This window comes from Urocitellus parryii, chromosome 9 (assembly GCF_045843805.1).
Source record: "Urocitellus parryii isolate mUroPar1 chromosome 9, mUroPar1.hap1, whole genome shotgun sequence".
NCBI classification, from domain to species: Eukaryota; Metazoa; Chordata; class Mammalia; order Rodentia; family Sciuridae; genus Urocitellus; species Urocitellus parryii.
In genome coordinates, this window is record NC_135539.1 from 102,663,071 (window position 1) to 102,686,223 (window position 23,153).

Consider the following 23,153-nt stretch of genomic DNA (forward strand, 5'->3'; position numbering starts at 1 on the left):
TAGATTTCTAGAATTATTCTCTGGTTGTGTGACTGTGAAACTTGGGGAAGAAAAAGGCAACAACAGAGAGCCTTAGGAAACTTTTCTGAGTGAAATCCATGATAGAGAAGGGAAATTGAGACCATGGGGCTTCCTTTCTGTGTCTCAAATCCTTGGTATTGCAAGTGTTGATACCAGAAAACTGAGACAGGTCCTGGCATACTGTAGGCATTAAAAGGTGACTACTTCCCAAGTAATGAAAGTAGAGCAGGATAGGAAGTTGTTGGGAACTGCTTCATTACAATTTCCTAAAACAAAACTATTTGTTGATAGACAAACATGCATACTGGTAAATGCTTTTTCTGTACTACTTGTGTGTCCTCCTAAGAGGATGCATGATTTATAGGAAACAATTTGAGATTAGGAGTGCTAAAGATGTAGAATCAAAACAAAACAAAAAACTGGGCATAGTAAGAGGCTGAGGCAGGTGGAGCACAGGTTTGAAGTCAGCCTGGGTAATTTAGCAAGACCTCCCCACCCCCACCCCCAGCCCTCACATAAAAAAAAAAAAAAGAAAAAAAGAAAAAGAAAAATCTAGAAAGGCTAGGAATGTTGCTCAGTGGTTGAGCATTTACCTAGGATGTGCAAGGCCCTGGGTTCAGTCTCCACTATTGCAGAAAATAATAAAAGCAGGTCTGGGCTTTGCAACATAAAAACTGAATAACTTCTTTGGACCTCAGTTTTGTGATCTAAAATATGGGGATGATGATGATAATTATAATACATACCTTGTATGTGCTACACACGACTGTTGTAAGGAAAAAAAGAAGCAGGAGTGAAAAGTCTTTGTTAAGTGATAGCCCCCAGTGTAGATATATATTTGATATATAGATATATAGATATTATCCTTACTAATTTCAATTTTAAAATGTTCTAAACAGCTAAACTTTCCTTCCTGGCTATATTTAAAAAAACAAAGTTTTAAAAATCTTCCTTTGTTAAGTTTCACTTTTTGTTTACAGTTCTAATTTATCCAAGGGTGAATTAAGTTTCTCTTCTCACTAATGAAAATTTCTTAGTTTTCTAATTCAAGTGGTAACTGGATTCGAAGGGGAAAGATGGGGTCTTTGATTATGTTCTTTGCTTTTCTTTTCTTCTTCTTCTTTTTTTTTTTGCAACACAGACTTTGCTTGAATATACCTCGGTGACATAAACCTTCATAAACAAAAAGCTGTGCACTTAGCCACAAACTACAAATAAGAGCCCCCAAGTTTCAGTGCTTTAATGACTGTCCTCATGCCTCCCCTCCCCCACCACCATTCCTGTTAACCAACCTGGGAAGTGGGAAGGGAAGTCTTTGTCTCGCTGTATTTTTCATCCCAAGTGTAATTTTCTAGAAATAACATTTGGTCTCTCTCATGTGCTGTCTTGTCTTCAGGGTCTTGCTTTATTTGGAGTGAAACCCCCAAATAAAATATAGGACTTGGTTAAAGAATTATAGGGTGTAAAGAGAGGTGAGAGCAAGCAAAAAGGGGAGACCTTGGTCTTTTCTGCTGTTTGATTAACTCCCTTCTTCCTCTCCTCATCAGAGGAAAACTCTACTTCCTTTCTGCAAGAATTTAGTGTTCTCGGCCATTCCAGCATAATCCCTCATAGAGAGAGGAGCTATGTGGCCATCAAACCTTAATCAAGAAAACCTTTATGAAATGAGAAGGATCCTTAATACAGACATTTTTATATGGCATACAAAAGCCAACTTGAAGGCTTTGGTAGGAAATTATTTGGTTTCAAAACATGTCTGAGATCTTGATTTTTAAAAAGCATTTGCTGTCCTGTTAAATGAGAAAATGTTTCCATGTTATCCTGCAAGGTCATGGTTCCAGGCACTGTTATAGCAGCTTTATTAATTTGTTTTTGTTTTAATAATATTTTTTCATTTTCCAATACTTAGTGTGAATATTTGGAAAACAGAAATAAAAAGGAGGAAAGCAATCACTCCACATTGCTCTTTCAAGAATAAATGATGATAAAATGCTGAAGCACCTCACTATATGTAGGCCTTGTGCTGACATCTGATCTTTTGTCTTTTTCTATCAACCTCATCCGAATCATTCATCTTTTCTTTTTAAAATCACCTTATCTTTTAAAATGTCTTTATATTAGTACTAAAAACTGGGCAGCCTCTCTTAAACTGGTTAATAATAAACTTAAGCAATAGAATTAGTCACTAGTTCATTCATTCATTCACTCATCCAGGACATGGTCTCTGTACTCCTAACACATGACACAAATATTTAGCCAGTTCTATTACTGGCCCTGGGGACAGGATCAGACCCCACCCAGGTTATAGTTGGATAGGGATTGGAGTAGAGTATCCATTTAATAAAAACTGACTCTAGGGCTGAAGATATAGTTCAATGGTAGAGCCCTTGGCTAACATGCTGGAGGCCCTGGGTTTGAATCCCCAGAACTGAAAAACAAACAACACCCCCCCCCCAAAAAAAAATTCTGAATTCCTAAAGGTGCACTTTTAAAAGGACAATTAATTATCTGGGGAAGAGAGAGATGATTATCTCTGCTAATTCATCCCTACTTATTTTTAAATATGTGCCTCTTTTTAATTTTTTTTTTCTAAGCTGTTGGAGAAAGTAGAGGCAGCCTAGTATACTCTTGATTATTTGTCTCAGGTTCAGATGTCTTGGCTCTTACTGGCACCTTTGTGCTCAGAAGGTTCAGATCTCAGTCAGAGTTCTGTGCTCAGATGTATTGTCAACAATCGTGAGATTAACATTAGTAGCTTGTTACTAACTAGGCACTGGAAAAGGGAGGGATTAATCTTTTCTAATATAAGCTTTCCTGCTACCTAGGTGTATAACCTGGGTTAAAGCTCTTAACCATGCTGAGCCTCATTTTCTCCACCTGCAAGGTAACCCACTTGGACTCATAATCCCTATGGTCTTTCCCAGCCTGTAATTCCCCATGGGCCAGACTTACTGTTCTGCCATAGATTAGTAGCCATTCAATGTAACAAGAGCAAAACCTGTGAAGAAATTGAGTTCTTGGGATATCTGATCAAAAGAGCTCCTGGGTGAATGAGCTGGTGCTTGGGATAGTAATAAAATCAGCAGCATTATTGACTGAACTGCTAGGGTAGAAGAATGTGGAAGAAGTATCTTAATGGAAGAGAAAAGGAGTAGGAGCAATTTCTCTCTCCCCTTCTTTCTGGGAAACAATGTACAATTGAATTCTCCAGAGTCAGCAGACTTTAACTTTCTCAAGGCTGTTTTCCTCATTGAACATGATGATAGCTTTCAGGGGAACATCTTTCATTGTTTCCTATCATTACATTGAGCCAATGTATATGTGGCATTATCTCGAGCATTTCATAACATTTTTTTCCAACTAATTAATTAATTAATTATATGGTGCAGAGGATTGAACCCAATGCCTCACACATGCTAGGCAAGTGCTCTACCACTGACCCACAACCCCAGCCCCTCCTAACATCTTATGGTAATTAACAGTTATCAATATTTTCATGGGGAAAAATGTATACCTAATTTTCTTCTTTGTCAGAGATGGAGTCCAACTGAAATACAATGCTATACTTTTTTTTTTTTAATCTCTTCCTTCAGTTCATAAGATTTAAAAATAATGTGGCTAATATTTATGGAAAGCTCACTTTGTGGAACATGACAATAAAATTTATTACCCAAATTGGTGTACTTTTGAGAGTTTAAAGAAGGACTACCATAAATTATTAAGCTTATGACAACTGGCCCAAACCACAGTGATGATGGCCCAGTGAGTCATATGTTATCCCCAACTAGGGCCAGGCACTGTGCTAAGTTAAGTTGTTTAATCACCATAGCAAGTGATTGTTCTCCTTATTCCTGTTTCATATTTGAGGAATCTGAGAATTAGATGAGTGAAATGACTCTAGTCCAAAGTCTTTACCCCAGATCACTGGAATTGGAAACCAAGGCATGCCTAAGAACTGGCCTTGGCCCCTTCCTGTGTGTCCTTTCACAGTCTGCTGACTTCTGCCAGTTGTCACACACACACACACACACACACACACACACACACACACACACACAAATTAATTAGCCTTGGTGGGGGAAGCAGATGTTTATCAAACACATTCATTTATAAAATGGAACCTTAAAAGTATGTCAGTTGTGATGTCTAAAACAAAACAAAACAAAAAGTGTAAGACTTCTTTAAACTTGTTTATGTGGACACCATATGTGAATATCTTACCGTCTCTTCTTTTTTTTCTTTTTTCAACTACTTCTTTGAAATCGTGGACAATGGGGTTAACGGAAGCAGTGGGAAAAGAGAGCTTTCAAATTATGTTGAACATCCATGCACATCATTAAAAAATACTCTGTGTTGGTGCCAGGGATGTAGCTCAGTGGTAGGGCACTTGCCTAGTATGGTTGAAGCCCTGGGTTCAATCTCCAGCACTGCAAAAAAAAAAAAAAAAAAAAAAAAAAAAAAAATAGAAAAGCAAACTGTGATTTTCTGATGTTTCTTGGAGGTGTGTATGTGTCTGTATCCTCAAATATATTTTATGTTTAATGGGGTGGCTAAGGTGGATAATTTGATCATTCTACTGGTATCATACCATGTATTGCTTATTTTGAACTCTGTCATATTTGTACCACTTCCCCCTCCTCCTCTGTTCTCCACTTCTCCCCCCCCTCCTGCCTCTCAGAGGTAAGCTACCCTTTATTTTGGACAATACTATCACACACATGATTGAGTCAACAATTTATGGCTTTTAAAAATAGGGATTTTGTTCTCTCTTTGGTTTATTGTTTATCATAATCATCTTTCAAGTGAAAAGGCTAATTTACTCTTTCTATAGGAATATTTTAAGCTTGATTATCATAATATTACAGCTGCCTGAAAAGGTCTAAAATGGGACATTGACCTTGAATGTTTTCTGCATTTAGCTCGTGGTGCTTAACATTCAGGAAAGAATATAACTGCAACTCATTTATTAATATATAATCTCAACATGTTAACTATTGCTCTGTAAATACATGCCAGGTAGATTATAGAAAGCTTGCAAGAAACCATAAAATGCATTTGATATTTTACTAGGGTAAGTTTGTTGGAAATACAACATATCTAAAGTCACTTTTCCCATTGGAGCTTCTGTAGTTTATAATTTAATTTTTACTGACATTTCACCATGTATATTATTAGCTTGACAAAATGAAAGTGAAATAATCCTGAATTAATTAAACAGAAACTGAATTGCCTCTATTAGTTTCTCTGTCTCTGATTTTTTTTTTAATTTTTATTTTTTTTTGTTTTAACTTCCATTTTCACAGAACACTAGGAAAAGAGTTTGGTGTATTACGGAGGTGACACAATTGCTCCCCAGAGAATGGGCATTTTTTTATATAGACTCCATAATTTGGGAATGGGATATATTTATAGGACAAGAAGTTTGTCAAAAGGAAAGGTTTTTATTAGGGCTTCTGTGGAACCAAGCACTTTCAGCAGAAATGATTGCTTCCTGCCAGTCGAGACAATAATTTAAATATCAAAGCCTGTGCCCTAGAAATGAAAGGCAACAGAAAATGAGATATGATGAATTGATAGAGGTTTGGTAGTAATATAAAGTAGTCATCCTGACTTAGAACTCTGCATGTTCTTGGTGGGAAAGGTGTGTTTTTAAGCAGGTTTGTAGCACAATAGAAGTCATACCAATATAGGACTGGGGATATGGCTTGGTGGTACAGTGCCTGCCTACTATGCATGAGGCCCTGGGTTAAATTTCCTATACTGCTAAAGAAAAAAAAAATTCAATTTGTAGATGAAGAGAAAAGGGACAGATAGGTGAGGGGACCTATCCAAAGTGACACAGCTTAAGAAGAGATAGAAGACAATATGATATCTAGGCCCCCTTGCTTATCATTTAAGATTCCCTTTCCAGGGATGTTCATTGTGGATTTGCTTTTGGAGTTAAAGATAGTGGTTTGTAAGAGTTTTGGTTTGCTTTTGTAGAATGATATATTACACCATACCTGATACATCAAAGACAGCAGGGAGAACGTTTCAAAAAGTTAAACAGCTTTTCGAAGGTTTAGGATCTTGAGGAAAAATCTGTAAAGGCAGATTACAAGGCAATTTGAAAAATCTAAACTTGTGATGCCTTGTTTAGGTTTTAATATTTGACACATAATTAATGTGCAATATAAAATGAAACTATTTCACAATAATAGTGATGGATTTGAAATATTTAAATATAGACTCATCCTATTAATTTTCAGAAAAAGTGAGAGTGAAAAATAGTTATTAATATGCAATAATAGCAACACTGCTTTTCTCATCACCTTTACCAACATAAGAATTCACAGAATATTTTAAGCAATTATTCTGGCTAAAATGCAGTAACATTTCTGGTATACACGACTCAGAGGAATCTACCTTTTGTTTCCACTGGAGTTTTTGCTGGTTCCTTTCTAGTCTTTCAAATGGAAATGAAGTATAATCTCTGCTTGATGCCTATGTGTTAGCTGGAGATGAAGTTGTTTGGCTATTTGTGACTGCCAAAGCTATGCTTAGACTCAGGGCCTGGTGCATCACAGACTGGTATTAACTAATTTATTTATACTCTTTGTGAAAGAGTCAGAAGAGGTCCTTTTGTCTGGCTCAATTTCTCCTGATTTGGGTAGACTCCTTGTGGTAAGATTGTGAAGTGTATAGACTGATAAACAACATGGAATAGACATGTATTGTTAATCTATTTTGCCCCCAAATTATTTATAACTGAGATTTTTTGAAGGCATAAGTTCATTATTGCCCATGGTGTTTTTATTTCTGTGATTATCCATTCCTTTCTCATTCAAAGTGAGAAAACTGACTAGGAAAGGCTCTGGAGATGACTTGAGCTGAGTGTTTATAAAATATTCTAAAGCTGTCTTGCATGTTTAGAGCAATGGATATCATTTTAAATCTGAAGTTGGTTAAACTGGATTCAAGACAGTAAGTGGATCTTAGGTCCTTGACTTATGCATGCGACCCTTAGCTCCTAAGGGGAACAGACTCATCCCTATACACCTAATGCACCTCTGGTCATTCACAAAGCAGCCAGCTCATTGAACACTGTACCTTGCAAGGATGAAATATGGTTAGTGAGAGATCAGGGGGATGACTCTGTGCATGTATGTCTGTGGACACAGAAAACAGACGGACATGTGAACATGAGTCTAAATATTTTTTAGTAATACACACAGATAAGTCAAATGGCTCTTAATCAGGGCAAATAAGTACCCCAAGGAAAATAAGAAAATTCTGGGAAAAAAAGATTACTCTTAGGCAATGTGGTGACTTAAGATGCATCGGTAAATAATTGCCTACAAATCTTGTCTTTAAAAAACCATTTCAAAGGACTAATAAACAGGTTCTGCTACAGCATGATAATGCAAAGAAACTAAATATAATATGCCATACAAGTGCAAAATCTTTGTGTTTATTGAGTACATTATATGTGTTGAGTACTTTAAATAATTTTTATTTTTTAAAGAAATATTCCCAGATAAAAATAATAATGAAATGTTTGGGGGTATATCTTTTAAAAATGTGTACAATTGGATCTTCTGATTACCTTGAGGATTTTAGTTTATTCAGAAATCAAGATAGTAATCATATGAACCAAAGATTTTTTTTCTGTCCTTTTAATGCAGTATTAGCTTCTATATTTCTTTGATTGTATTTTGGGAAAAAAATCATGTTTCTTTTGCAAAATGCCTTTTTTATTTATTTTTTTAATTGTAAACTGATTACATGTCTCATTTTAGATTGAATATACAAATCTTTTTTTTTCCCTGGGTGTCTACAGAATGCTTGGATTTTCTTCTACATCTCAAAGCTCTTTTAATTCACTGCTCACAACCAAATTTACATCTTAATTGCAGAGTTCACATTTAACAATATAGACAGCATAATGCCACTGGTAATTAAGCTTTTACTACCTGCTTTTATACAGTATTCTCAAGCACAGTTTTTTTTTTTTTTTTTTTTTTTTTTGCTATGTGAGTTCTGATCTAGAAACTTGCCTACATTTAGACCACAAATAAAGGAATCAGGCCCATATCTTAGATATAGCTAAATACATGGCAGGGAAATTGCTTTTTTCTGCGGGGGGGACCAAATCATGTCTGTCATTTTTATATTCTGAATTTTAATGTGGTTGTTCTATTTTAGTGTTTTGTTTTTTAAAGGCCTAGAAAATTTGAGAGGGTTGAGAGAGAGCTGAGTTCTGATTTAGTGAATTTAACACATGCGGAATATCTGAACTGATTTATTTTGATCTCAAAGATTATACTATTTCTATCATGTAAGACTTAAGATGCAAAAGGTTGGTAAGCAGGGGAGCTGAATTATATTAAAATTGTGGGTCTTCCACTCTCTATAAGGTAGCAGTTATCTCTTTGCCATAAATAGCTGGTATCTATTCCAATGTGCATTTGCTAGTATAAAAAATCCTGTAGTTTAAAATAGAACCTAAGCCTGCTCTCAGTTATATGGAAATTAAAAACACACTCTACACGATTTTAAGAGGAAAAACCCTGTTTCCCTCTTATATTCTCTTGGTGTTTTTTTTTCCCCCAATACTTTTGACTGAGAATTCAGAGTTTGGTAAATTATTATCTGTTGGACACTTGTTCTTCTTATAGTGACTAGGTTGTGTGAAGTCTTATAAAATATGGGTTGATTTTTTTAAAAAGCATGTAGTATACATTATGTATAAAAACAAATACGTAAATTGGTACATTGTGTTTTATTTGAAAGGTTAATGTTTGGGGTAAAATCCTATATATGGATATATGTCTCCTTGTTAGGAAGCTTATATTGAAATAGTACACAATTAAGGGCACTTTTCATGCAGTGTACAGCAAAGCTTTTCCTTCAAAAACTGCAGTCTTTATTTTGTCAAAATACATTGGGGTACATTTAGCATACTAAAGACCCTCCAGACCCCAGACTCCTGCTGGAAACTAAAGGGGCCAATTTGTCCCACAATTGTTTACCTTTGTTTTGAAAGACTGTGCATTGTATATCTATATACAGAGTACCCTGGAGCAGGTATAGAAATGTTAACGTAATTTACATAGCATTCTCTTAAATGGTACTGTTACCAGCTATTTCCTATTCTATAGTTGGGTACAACTGCATTTCACCTTAGAGACGAGGATCCCAGTTCACAAGCTCCAATGATTTAGAAGAATGTCTTTAAAAAAAAAAAAATAAATACCCATTATATACCAGGACAGCAGGAAAAGACACGATTAGGAAGAAACGAGAAAGTACAACACTATAGAAGCCGCCGCCCCCGGTGGACTAATAACACAGACAACCAAACCCCAGGACAAACTTAATTCTCTACCTTCCGCAGAATCCTTGCCCATATTAAAACTGAGAGAGTCTGCGTGAGTTCTTCTTTTCAAAGCGAAATAGATCTTAGATTAGAAAACCAAAGACAAATCCCTCCAGTGCTTAGAGAGTTAAGTTAGTTATGTTTCTTTTGTAGCTTCCCAGAAAAGGGGGGCGGGGGAATAAAAAGAGGGTTAAAAAAAAAAAAAAAAAAAGCCCAGGGTATCTACTGGGAGCATCTCACTCGCTCCCGTCCTGGCTTGCTTTTCCTCTGCCCACTCTCAGTTCTCACCCCCTTCAGTTCCTTCTCTGCACCCAGCCTACCTGCCTGGCTCCGCTCGCTCGTGCAGCCTCCCGTCGCCTCCCTCCTGATTGGGCAGAGGCCCCCCAATCGGCTGCGCGCCTGGGCCGGTGGGACTGCATATGTAAAGCCCTACTTCATATTAATAAGCTCCAATCGGGGCTTTAAGTCCTTGATTAGGAGAGTGTGAGAGCTTTGGTCCCAACTGGCTGTGCCCATAGGCTTGTCACCAGGAGAACATTTGTGTTAATTGCACTGTGCTCTGTCAAGGAAACTTTGATTTATAGCTGGGGTGCACAAATAATGGTTGCCGGTCGCACATGGATTCGGTAGAACTTTGCCTTCCTGAATCTTTTTCCCTGCACTACGAAGAAGAGTAGGTGCCTTTTTCTTTCCTTTTCGAACTCAAGCGTGGGGGTGAGTGCGTGTGGGGTGAACGGAATGTATCTTTGCACACTGATTCAGGTAATGCCCTGGGTATTTTGTGTGCACACGAGTGCTTGTTTGTGTCTGTCTTATGCCTTTTGTGTCGAGGGTGATCTCCTAATTCAGTAAGTCGAGAATTGTTCTCTTGACTACAATGTTACCTTTGAGGCAAAGCTCAGTGACTGTCAGTAAAACAGCTGTGTGACAGTCACTTCTTATTCAGGTGCTAAGAATAGGCACTTGGCACAAATGCTTAGCGAACTGTTAAAATGCATCTTTTACTAGGACCCATTTTCCCAAGGAAAGATGTTTTAAAATACAATATTCAAAATGATTTATACTATTGAGTGCCTCTTATGTATTTGCAGTTTGACAGATATTTTCAGCTCCCTGTCATTTCTTACCGCGAAGAGTTAGAAGCAAAATTGCACATTTACTAATTCTCCTTCAGAGAACAATTTAAAAACTAGCCCTATGCAATTCAGAGCTAGAATAATGTTATTTGCATGGTTAGTGTTAAGTCAGCACTTAACTGACAAATCAGTCCATTAAGTAACATGAGATTTTCACACATTATAAATATTTAAGGGAAAAAAAAAACTAAAGAAGAAACAGTCGTGACTTTTAAATTTTCCCCTTAAATAGACAATGCTCAGATTGTGGATATGTTTCATATATCGTGTCCAGAAAACAGAGAAAAGTACTTTCATTCTTATATGCAGTTAATTCGTATTTATGAATATCTTTATACACTAGAAATGTATATTTAGATTATTAAAGATGAGGGGGGGAGTGAACAGGGGTAGGGGAAGTAAATTAGGCATTCTTGTGTAAATGAGTAGGTCATAAACTTAATTTCAACCCACTGTTAAGATAAAATATTAGTGTATCACGGGAGCTGTCACTGGTTTATCTCTCTTTCTGTTGAGTCAGTTATATTGCTTTGCTTTCACATTACAGTAATACCAACTGTTATAATTCTGAAAAGAGTGCTCTTGGCAAACATTTCTCTCTATAGATTGTGAAGAAAATATAAAACTCTGGAAGATGAGGTAGTGCATTATAGGTGGATGTCCACTAGCTGTCCTTAGTGACTGCATATTGCATTGCTTTGTAATTAAGTAAGAGATGAAAAGTGACTGGCAGTGTCAGTGACTGCTCTTGGATGTTTGAGTGTAAGAGTGTGTGTGTGTGTGTGTGTGTGTGTGATCGTGCACATATATATGCGCCCACACACACGCACACTCTCACACATACCCACATGCACACTCACACAGGAGATATTAGCCCAGAGATGAATTTAGGAAGAACTGAAAGATTGTAAGCCTGCCTTGCATCCGTTTGAAAGCACTCAAGGGAAGAAGCAACCTTAAAATGCATGAAAATAAAAATGAAAGATAAACAAAGGTAGGACTGCCCACTCAACTGTAGCCCGAAGGTTAGTGCACCTGGGACTGTGGGATCCCAGAATTTGAAATGTCTTCATGTCAGAAGAATGCCTTACTAAAGCTCACCCAGGGTCTGAACTTTTTTTCCTAAATAAATAAATAAAATCAACTTTCAAAACCTCCCAGAACCTTGTTTTAAGAGTAGTTTCCTTGAATTTAACTTCTTATAGCTAATTTGAATAATTAGTTTAGATAAGCCTCTTAAAGCAGATGCATTTAAATGAAATCAGGGCACATGTCCTTTTGGCTTTGGCGCAAGATTCAAACTAGCTTTCTTTTTGGTTCAATTAAAAGTCATCTTTTAAAAATACAGATTTATTGTCTGGATGCAGTTCTGATGGTTACGTGGTTCACTGGACAGACAGAAAGATCCAATGCTAAGCAACGCATCTGCCTCTCTGTCTCAATTAATAAACCACAAAATTTATACATGCTATTAATATTCATAGTAATTGTACTCGGTTAAACCCCATCACGTGTGTGTATACATAGAAATGAAACCAGAGTTATGCAGTTTGAGAGGAAAATATTGAATATTGGACAGTTTCTGGTTTGGAGGCTGTTAAAAAGATTCATACAATTTATTGACCACCATTTAAAGAGCTTAGAATGTTAGCCTCTAACTATTTTTTTTTTTAAATTTTAGGACATGTGCCAGCACATTAAAGAACATAACATTTGAAAGCTTGTTTCACATTTAATAGCAGTAATAGCTGATAGCATAAATAGATGAAAATAATATATCTGCTCATTCTGACATATGTGTCAGTCTAATCATTCTAAATGAGTGTGCTCATCACATGAATCCCTTTCAACCTCTGATTAAAATGTAACATTGACTACAGGATTATAGAGCGGACTTAATTTTACTGACTGTTTTAACAGTTGTCACAGCTGTTGGAAGAAGGAAAGGCAATTGAAACCCTCCAAAACAGACAAGGCAAAGAGGGAGCAGTTTAGTAAATTTCAGCCTGATCATTGAAATCCAGACATTGAACATTTAACAGTTGCGTGTTTTAAGATTCCTGCTCGGGGCAATGCAAGTTTTATTTTATATGATTCACTCTTTCTGTTTCAGGGTTTTGATTTTTCCCCCCCTCTGCTCTAACTCTTGTTATTAAAAGCTAACTTAATTGAAATGCAACTATTCTAAAGTGATACTATAATGTCAAAATACACAGGATAAAAATAGACAGGAAGGAAAAAATCTATATAGTAACAACAAGAGAAAGCTTAAGTCAGATTGGACACTATCTTTGAACGAAAGATAGGAGTCTGCCCAAGTCACTTTAGATATGATATTATTTGAGAACTATGAACAGATACTTCAGGTTTATTTTTCTAAGAAAGAATACTTCAACTCCAGACTTGGAGTTCCTATTGCTTTTCTTCCTGTTTCCTCTCTATATTATCTGTTAAAAACACCTGCAGCCTTAAAAGGTAGGTGGTGTTTTCAGACAATTTCTCTGTAAATTACTAGAAGTGACAACCAGCAGCAATTAGGGGTGAGCATTCTGGAGCTGTAGAATCTTGAAATCTTTACATCAGTAAATTGAACAGAACAATTCTATTTTTCTAAGAATTAAATATCCATAATACATGTCCCAAACTATATATAGTTGAAAGAACCAGACGATGTCTGTTATGTAACATACGATTTTTTCTCCTTGAAGTAAGGGGGAAAAAGTGTTCTTGAGTTAATGGAATAAATGTTACATGGGAGTGGTGAGTTAGTGATGGGCACCTATGTTTTACTATCCCTTTGTGTTAGGGTATTTGTGTATTACCTTATACACATTTGGTGGTGAGTTTAAAAATCCTCCTTTTACAGGGAGACAGCTTTCCATTTCCTGGGCAGAGGCAAGGGTGATGGTGTTGGCTGGTTCTTCTTATAGTGATGGTTTCTCATCTTAATGTGTTTATGGCACTGCTGCTTTATTTACTGAGCCTAGTGTGTTGCAGCGGTAATTAACCCATGTTATTAGCAAAGCCCTTGTGGATATCCATTAATTCTCTTGCATGGATGATCATTTTTCTAGTGTTTTTCCCCCAATAAGATATCATTGTTCTTTTTTTTTAATATATTCTAAATTGACGGCCTTTGATATGTTTCTTTGGTTTAATCTGACTTGTGATATATATACTGACCACATCATGAAGAATGAAATTGTGTTTCAGCTCTTAATAATGCTAATAGGAGGAAAGATTTTTGTTGTTGTTGTTGTTCTTTTCAAAGTAAAAAAAGACAAGACTAGAAATTCAAGCTTAAAAAGGAAATAATGTAGGAAATCAGTTTTAACTCTACCCTTTCCAGATCTCAGAATTTATGACAATTTGTATCTTTGAGGTCTTTTAATCAGTCTTTTATTTAGTTAATAACACTTTAGGCATTTTTGTAAAATATTGAGCCAGCAGAAAAATACTTGTGCTTCCTGTGCTGAGAAAAGATAAGGACCATCTCATTAGCCGGGCCATACTTTTGCAATTAATTTTAGATACCTGGTGCTATTCATCAAAGAGGGCAGCTAACTTCTCTATGATTCTATTTAACAATACTTTCACAATACCTCACTCCTGCCAGAATTACAGACAAAGAAGGAGCCGGTTCTTTTGGAAGGTAGGCATAATGCCCAATCTCAAGTCTGTATCACTTGTGAAAAATTCCTCAACATTTGTTTTCGGCTAGTGACTAAACAAAATGTTTCTTTGTTTTACTGGTAAAGTAACGCTCAGCACTGAAGGTTTTTCTTTTTATTATTTTATACGAGATATTAAAATACATGCTTATGATTGATACTTTCATACAAGTGGCAATTAATAGCAATGATTTTTATGAAACCAATTAATATCACATAAACTTTAGAACCAGCTATCTGGCATTTAGAAAGAAGAGGAGAGCATTTAAGGTATCGTGATCGAACTTTAAAGTCAATGCAGCAGATAAGCCTTGCTCTGAATTTTGCTTCATCACAAATTCATGGGCAAGAGAAACAATGCAATGTTGATCTGTTATAAGTGCATATGAGCTCTGGCCCTTGGCAGCTCTCTGGAGAAAATCTTTGATTACATTGGTCCAGTTTGTTCAGTTTTTATCTCTTTTACATCCACTGGCATTGTATTAAATTGTCATTGTCCTAAAGCACATGAGATAGAAATGAATTGCAGTTCTCTACATTCTCTGACAGTGAAATATTTAGCCTCTCTTTCTCCAATCATACTTATGTGTGTATTTGATAGTGCAGGGATGACACCAAGCATCTCTGCGGCTTGACATTCTTATTGCATTTTGTATGTTTTGCCATTGATTATTATTTCCAGAGCCATGTAAATCTGGATATAAATCATCTATACCATGATTATTAAAATAAATACACATATGGCACTTTAAAATCCAAAGCAGTAGATAGGATACACACACGAGTGTGTTCATGTGCATGTCTAACATGCGTGTGAAATATGCATATATATGGGGAAAGGGATGTTTGTAGCATATAGGTGTGCTGTTAAGATTGTCCATGTACATTTGTATAATAAAGTAGATCTCAAAATACTAATCAGTGGTCAGTTACATTTGCCAGACATAATTGTAACCTGGAATTACTATTTCAGGTATTTACCAAGTCTAATTTAAAACTGAATTGATTTAACAACTGTATATTAGACAGGTAACTGGTAACCTAGTAAGTAAATTTGTTTCTGACTTAAAATAATTTTAATTATTTTCATTCATGTATTGAATATATAGTAACCATAAATAAACTGTAAAGTAGGAAATAAACTACTGATATTATATGTATCATTTAATGGGTTGGGCCCATATCCAAGAAAAAAATTTGAACTAGCTTCTGGCAACATCTTTCCCTGTACAATTGAGCCTGACAAATATATCTTAATGCAAAGCATGGGAGCTTTCAAAAAATGCAAAATGTGAATTTAATTTGCCTACACTAAATAAATATGTCATTTGCTTATTTTCTTTTGCTAAAAGCAAATATGTAAAATTAATAAGTATTACGTTTATATAAAATACATCATAGATTTCACAATGATTTAATTTGATTCTAAGAGGTAAGTCTAGAGGTCTCTGATTTTATTTTGGTAAATCTGATTTTTGGGAAAAACACACTTATAGAATTGCTCTATTCTTTTATTTTTGTCCCATTTTATATTTTTGTTTAAATTCCTAGATTCATTTCCTACCTTTGTTTGCATAACACTTTAGCAAATTTACTGCTATTGTGTTTTTAAAAAAGTGCTAACTGCTTCTTTGTACCACCCATCAGATCAAAGTTAGCTCCCCTATTATCTGAAGGTGGTAAGAGACTGCCTTCTGTCTTTTGAAGGATTTACCTGGCCTTTTATTCTTGTTTCAAGTTCCTGTTAGATTTATAATTTCTAAGGTCTAGGAAACCTCAGCTAATAAAAATAATTTCCATTCAGTTTTAGTAAACACATCTTTCCTCCCTGCTTTTTCTTTCCCAAAGTACAGATGTTTCTTTTTCTCAAATATGAACAATATTTCTAAGTATTTTATATATTTATATATAAGTATTTTTATAATGAAGTATCTAAAACCATTGAATTGAGAGGGTTTAGACCTTTAGATACATATATCCTGCCCATAATTTTTGAAAAATATTTTTAAATGTTTGGAGGAAACTTGCTTTTTATATTTTGATTTCTTCAAATGAAATGCCATTTAAATTTATGGTGAGGCACATATATTTGGAAGGTAACCTACTAAAGCAAGTCAATAAAAAGAAAGGTACAGTTTTTAAAAATTTGGTTTATCACTGCTCAATTAAAGTTCATTAATTGTGCATATGTGCATCTGCCTGTAGATATGTAACACAACACTACCATTAGAAATACAACTTATAGTTATATGCAATTCTTTCACACAGTATAGTAATTGAAAACACCAGCTTTTGGCATTCAGAATTTCATAAGTACTTAGTATAGTGTTCAAACTCATGGGGCATCTACTTAAGTTTAGATTGCATTCTAAAAAAAAGAAAACTGAATTTCTATTTTAATTATAAAAAGCTGTTTTTGTAACATACAGTCCTGTGTGCCTTCTCATATTGCTTTGAGTGAAACAAAATTACATATATACCTTTCATCATTTTGATTGGAAGTACAGATTATGTGTAATATGCTTTGGCAGCACTTACCTAGCCAAAGAAAACAAATTAATATTGGGCATACTGAGGACTGTCAGGCATATCGCAGACATGTCAATTTAACTTTGCTTCATCATACACCTTCTCCGCAAACAGTTGGTAAAGATGGTACTAAGTAAAAGGCAAGCTACCAATAAATCCTCACATTATATCAGAGATTGATGGCTGGTAGAAGTGTAATGAAAACCAGCTTGCTTGCTTACTTGTCTTTAAAAACTAACTGTAGGAATACAGAGAGCATAGGGAATAATGAGTTTTGTATAACTGAAGCTCATTCAAATCTTTCTACCACCCTGGAAGTAAAATAGGATGTTAGAACAAAGGCTCTGACTTGGTAAACCTCAGTTGCTCTTATTTGTGAAACAAATAAAAACTTAAAGAAGTGGAGAATCTGGGAGGGTGCGGATTCACTTTGAAAGAAAAGCTTGCTTTGTGTTGCACTTTACACACATTTTCTGGGGAAGAAACAAAATCATTTTTTTTTTTTTTTGGTGTGGCTTATTTAATTGCCCCATCCCCAAGACAGAGATAAATTTAAAAAATCAAATCAAGAATAGAGCAAGAATTTATGCACAAAAAAAAACAGGCAGAAACACACTATTTTTTTCCCTTCCTGATCAGAATTATATCTTGGCAAAGGATAATTCCTTTTTAATCTACTCTGGAAAAATTTTACTTATTTTTAATGGCTTTTGAGAATTTAAACAAAGGGCTTGTTAAATATATTCTCTTTCCTTTTAATACTCACAATGAGGACTGAAGCATTCTAAAAGGTATACTTTTCAAGGCAGCTAATATGTGACAATATTTATAAGAATTTACTTTGCTTTGAAAAAAAAGTATTAAAGCAGTCTACTCATATATGCCAAAATTTTGTCCAGAGTTAGCAAAACTAGCAGATCCTGTAGACAATTACAGAGACTGGGATACTTAAATTTTAAGAGAAAAAAAAAAATCAAATGTGAGGTTGTTCAGTCTATTGCCCCTTGCCCTCCATAATTCCACCTTATTGTAGTATTTTCACTCCTCCAAAAAAGTTAGGTGATCATGTTAAATTGCATTCTTTTTTCCACAAGTGAAAGAACGTACTGATATTTTTTTTTTACAGTCATTAGTCTATTAAACAATATCCAGATCAGGTATTTGGAGGACTATTGTAACTAACTGTTGATGATCAGAAAAAGAGAAAGGTGTACATGGTTGATGAGAACCACCACGTCTGTTTCCTGTGAGAAAGTGACTGTATACAGTTGGTGCTGGGTCCTGTGAAATGACAGAAGCATCCCTTTTATCCATAGACTTGAATGAGACCTGCCTCATCAGTCATGGCACCATAGTGTCACAGATGGGAAAGCAGCCGTCAGCTGAATTGTACTGAACTACACACTTGGCTAATTCATCTTATTGCTCTACACATCTAAAGGAAGGCTCACTCTGTTCTTGGAGTCTAGACAGCATCAGGAGTTGGGCTCAGGTGGGAGCATGTGGCCGCCTTTCTCTGTTCTCTCCTAGCTATTCAGCAGAGGGAGGTGAGGAACAAATGGACAATTTATGTGCACAAGCTCAAGCAGAGAATCCTTTCCTTAGGGTCAGGAATTTGTTGATACCCAGTTGTCCAAGTAAATTTCAGATGCCTCCCATGTTCTAGAAATGTCATTGTTGTTTTTCATGCTCCAAAGTACTACCCCTAGAAGAGGTTGTGTCTCCCCATTTCCAGGGACCACCAACTGGTTTGAGCATTTTTTAATAAGATAGAAATGGAGAACAGATATCTATGTTAATCTGGATGATGGTCTTTTTTTTTTATACTTTTATGTTAAACTATTCAGTTGGTTAAGTCTGAAGAATAAGAAAAATAATAAGGTTAAAAACTCAAATTGTATTTTTTTTATTTCTTTATTTCCTTATAGTGAACAAAACTTTAATGTCTAGAGCATTTATGAGGGTTTTAATGATTGGAAAATCTATCCTGAGAATGTGGTCACCATATGTGATAGCCTTGCTTTCTATCTTGTCTTCAGTTTATGGGGTAAGTTCGGTGATATTGTCTATTGTCTTACTTTGCTTGCATTGTAGAACCTCTGTGCGTTCACATTGAGATTATCCGAAATGTGGGGGAATTGCCTGCTCAGTTCTGAAACAGTTCCCTGTACACCTTCCCCTCCTCAATTCTGCAATTTATTCTTTTTAAAAAAATTTCTGTTTCTATTAATCTGTTGTGCTAAAGGATCATTTACTTGGGAAAAAGGTAAGTGCATGATATTCAGCCATATTTGCACACACAGTACATGTTATTTTCCCTGTGAATTCCAAAGAGATTGTTTTCAACTTTTAATATTTGTTTTTCTTTTGTTTCTGTTTGTTGTGCATTCTAGTTGAGTGCTTTTATAGTGTTTTCTTGATTGTTGTCAGTTTGGGATACTCGCAGCTGACATTTTTGTTAAGTTAATGTCACAGCAGAAAAACCTATGGCAAACTGGAACCTGGCAAGAGTGCATAGAAGATACAACTTATGTTTGATTGTGTGTAAATACAGTTAGTTAGTTGGGGGTTTATCAGATAGCTTGGCAGAAAGAGAGGAGCAGTACAAACTGTTTTCAGTAACAGTGCTGTTCATACACCTGATAAGATTGAGAGAGCTTTTCGAAATGCTGATAGGCCTTGAATAAGAAAAGAATAATCACTTCTACTGGCACCAGCTTATCAGGAATGCAGTAAAATGCCAACACTTTTACATTAGCAAAAGTAAATGTTTTAGACACTCTGGGCCTATTTTCATGCAAGTTAAATAGGAGGGGTGCTTTAAAATGTGCTGTAATGAATAGAAGGATTTTTTTTTTTTTACCTTGACTAAATTACAGGTGAATGTGTTGATAAAGGAACTTTCAGCATCAACAGCAGCATCTTTGATAAGCAGGTACATCTATGCTGGACATTCTCTGGAGAAATTAAGCATTTGCTTTTCCACTACAGTTCTATTAAACATCATTTCTGATGTTAGAAGATGCAGTTATGTCCTATGTCAGTCGAATCTCCTTGTTTTTCCAGCAGATGGGTGACAGGCATTTGAAACTTAGCTTATCAGACTTATAAAATGCTGGTGTGCTGTGGGAAGTTTGGGCATATCACTCAGTTTTGAACAGTTGTGCTGAACTGGCAAACTGTAAAAGAAATCTGTTGTTTTTTTTTTTTTCAGGAATGGAATGAGATTAATTATAAATTTAGAATGCCTTAACTAGAAGATAAATGTATTTTTCCAAGTAGCAGTTCATTTTAAGATGTCTCCCCTTAAAGAGAGAGAAAGATTGGTTTTGCTTTTCAATATAAACCATTAACTTTCCCAGTTCTACCATTTTCTCTTCTTTGTAATTTGACGCCTACAAATAATTTGGCGTATTCAGATTTGATAAATGATAGTGCAAGAGCAGATTGATTGATTTTGGATTACTATTGATTACTCTCAATGAGATCACTGTGACACACTCGAATCAATAGTATTCGATTAAGCGAGGCACCACCGTTCTATACATTCAGGAGCAGTGGGGAATTCGGGAACAGAATGTTCACAAGCTGATAAATTGACAAAGCGTTCAGCTTTAAATAGCCCTTTGTTCAGCACGAGTTCCTTAAAATATATTTCATTGGAAAGTTCGTTTTTGCAACTCGGGGCCTTCTGTGGGAAAAAAAAAAAGGTCATCAGTTTAAGGTTTATTAAATTTTAACTAAAAACAACTGGGCTCCATTTAGGTGTAAAATAATTTAAGTACTTACTGCAGGCAACCTTCATGCTTTTGAGCTGTCGCTCAAAGGTTTCATTCTTTTATGAAGATGTCAATTGTAAACATAAAAATGCATCGCTGGAAATGGAATGGTTTAAGATTCAAACTGAAATAAAAATTCCTGCCTCAGGAAAGCACTATAATCAAAATAAGGTGGTCTTAACTTTTCCTCTGAAGTGGGCATGCTTAGGAGCAGCGCTGGGAGGCAGCAGCAGGTGGAGTAGCTTGATCAAGACTGCTCATTTTTTTTTTCTTTCTTATCTGAGGGTGTTCACCGTGTCACCAGTACTACATGGAAAATGCTAAATATCATTTGATCTGAAAGCATCTGATACATTGAAATCTTTCTGTCGTGAGCAAACTTACAAACTCATTAGGAAAAAAAAAATCATCCATATTTCCATTCCAGCCAGGCCCTCAAAGAAAAGGTTTTCTGTCATATTCCATCCTTATGTAGTCTTGGCACTTGGAATGAAACCTTTGCTCTTATGTTATATGGTATTGCTGAGTTGCTTTCCCAAAAGGTGCACAGTATTTTAATTACTCCACGGACTATGTGAATGTTCTTACTTAAAAAAAAAAAAAATCTGTTGCAATGAGATTTTGTCTAGTAAGGCCTGTGTGTTCAAGGCCTTAATAGGTTAAACTTGTCTTCTTTTTTTTTTTTTTTTTGGTGGGGGTGGGATTGGGAGGGTTGTGGCTCTAACCTATGGCCTCATCTGCTATGTGAATGCTCTATCACTGAACTGCACACCCAGCTCAAGTTCAAGTCTTAAAATATATGTAGATAAGTTCTCTCATTTTGATACTAATTTTTAAAAGAGAATCCTCCCCCAAACTAGAGGTATTATTAATAGAAAAGTTAAATTTAGGATCATAAAATTAACTGTCAAAATATTGGGCTTTTTTTTTTCCTCTTGGCATGGAAGGAAGGTAATGTCATTCTAATTATATGAGGTTGAATCAGATGAAGTTGCCATTTTTGTAGGTCAAAAAAAGCAGTCAAATATCAGCAATTTCATAGGATTTAACCCAATAATTGGATTTATTTCTGTACTCTTCGTATTTCATAATAAAGTGGGAAATAACTTGTTTTTATTTTATGATGGGTTATATCAGATTATGGGAAACACCTGAATTCTATCTATAATTATTGCAAATATATTGTAATATTTATTTCTCGCAACTGTGTCTTTTTGTTTAACACCAGTAGTTGCCAAGTAGAGTGTCTTGCACACACTGAAAACACTATACATTTATCTAGTGTTCGTCCTGTGGTAACTAAACTGCTTCTGAGAATCTGTGTATGCTTTTTCATCTTCTGAAGAAGAGCTGGCCACAAACAAGACAGCTGCCTCATTGTGTCAGGAAATAGTACTGACCCCCCCACCCCCACCCAAAGAGCACACTGCAGAGGGTAAAGTTTCAAAGGAAATTGGGGAGAGATGCCAACACCTCAGATAATTCATCTTCACATTCATTTGTTAGGAGAACCTAGTTATGCTAGTTAGCGCTTTTCATGGCTTCCCCCAGAGAAGTATTAAACCTGTACTCCTTGAAACTGCACCACTGTGGAGTAGGCAGATGCAGAGCTCCCCGAGTTGGCACTGGAGCTGTCCATGCTTTATTGACCATTGCAGTCAGGAAAGGGGCTTCAAGAGATGTAGTAAAATGATCCCAGAGCCACCATTTGACCCCCCAGATGTGAAGCTCCTTAATAGGAGCTGCCTGTTTGGGCCAATAGGAGCTTTCTGTGCCCACCTGCAGGCAGAAGCTGGCTCCCAGTTAGGAAAGAAATTGGCTCTAAGTTGGAGGGAGGGGCTCTGGTGGCATTGCTGGAAATGTCAGCGTGGAGTGCATCTTGACTTGGGGTCACGTCGGGACTGGGTAAGTTCTTGTCACTCTGGGTAAGCCCACGACAGCTTGCATCTCGTTTTGGAGAGGAGGGTGGGCATCAGTTCCTAGAACCTGATTGAGCGGATGCCTCTGACTGGTCCCACTGTCAGACTTGGGAGTTTTTCCTTAGTAGTGCTTCCCCCCGCCTCGTCTGTGGCACTGAATTTGATTTATCGCTGGTACTAAGATCAAAAAAGAAATCATTCCTTTTGATGTTTGCTATTAGGCACATGTGGTGCAGGGGGCGCGGGGGCACTGGGAGGAGAGCAATCTTAGCATACATGTCACTGTCCTGGCCACACTGTGGCCACTGATGGAAGACTATGTATATTCTCTGTTCCTTTTGATTATAAAAATCCATGAATAAAGAGGTTAGCCAATAGAGTATTTTAGATTAATTATGTTTAAATACAGATTCTTTGGGTAAGGACACAAAGCAGTAGCTCACATATTACACCTGATCAGAGTGACATTTCTAAGCTGTATTTGCATCACTTTTACCAAAAGACATAAAAAGCTCAGGAATATTAATAGCCCAATGGGGTTTAGTCTTTGTGTCAAAAAACAGCAATTGGTTGAATTTTTTTTTTTTTTTTTTTTTTTTTTTGGTGGGTGGCTAACTTGGGACATCAAAGCCTTATTTTTTAAAAGAGAGGTGAGATTTTGTGGGGTCTGCTTCTCCTGGATCCAGATCAGCCTTTGTTTCCAGCTCTGTACAGTAGCTTTTGTCCGGCTTCTCAGTTAG

At 36.0% G+C, this 23,153-nt stretch overlaps 1 protein-coding gene across 11 annotated transcripts in view; it reads left to right on the plus strand.

Annotated features, from left to right (window-relative positions):
• The window catches only part of Esrrg (estrogen related receptor gamma), a 593,548-nt gene that overhangs the window by 357,167 nt on the left and 213,228 nt on the right, over nt 1-23,153 (plus strand). The window contains exon 1 of one of the 11 annotated variants that reach the window (XM_026387965.2): nt 9,875-10,052. The exons of 9 other annotated variants lie outside the window; for them this stretch is intronic. In XM_026387965.2, the coding sequence (XP_026243750.1) occupies nt 9,997-10,052 (56 nt within the window). In that variant the 5' untranslated portion in view covers nt 9,875-9,996. Of the gene's footprint in view, nt 1-9,874; nt 10,053-10,120; nt 10,142-23,153 lie in introns of those variants that run through there. One more of the 11 variants, XM_026387973.2, reaches the window with a different exon arrangement.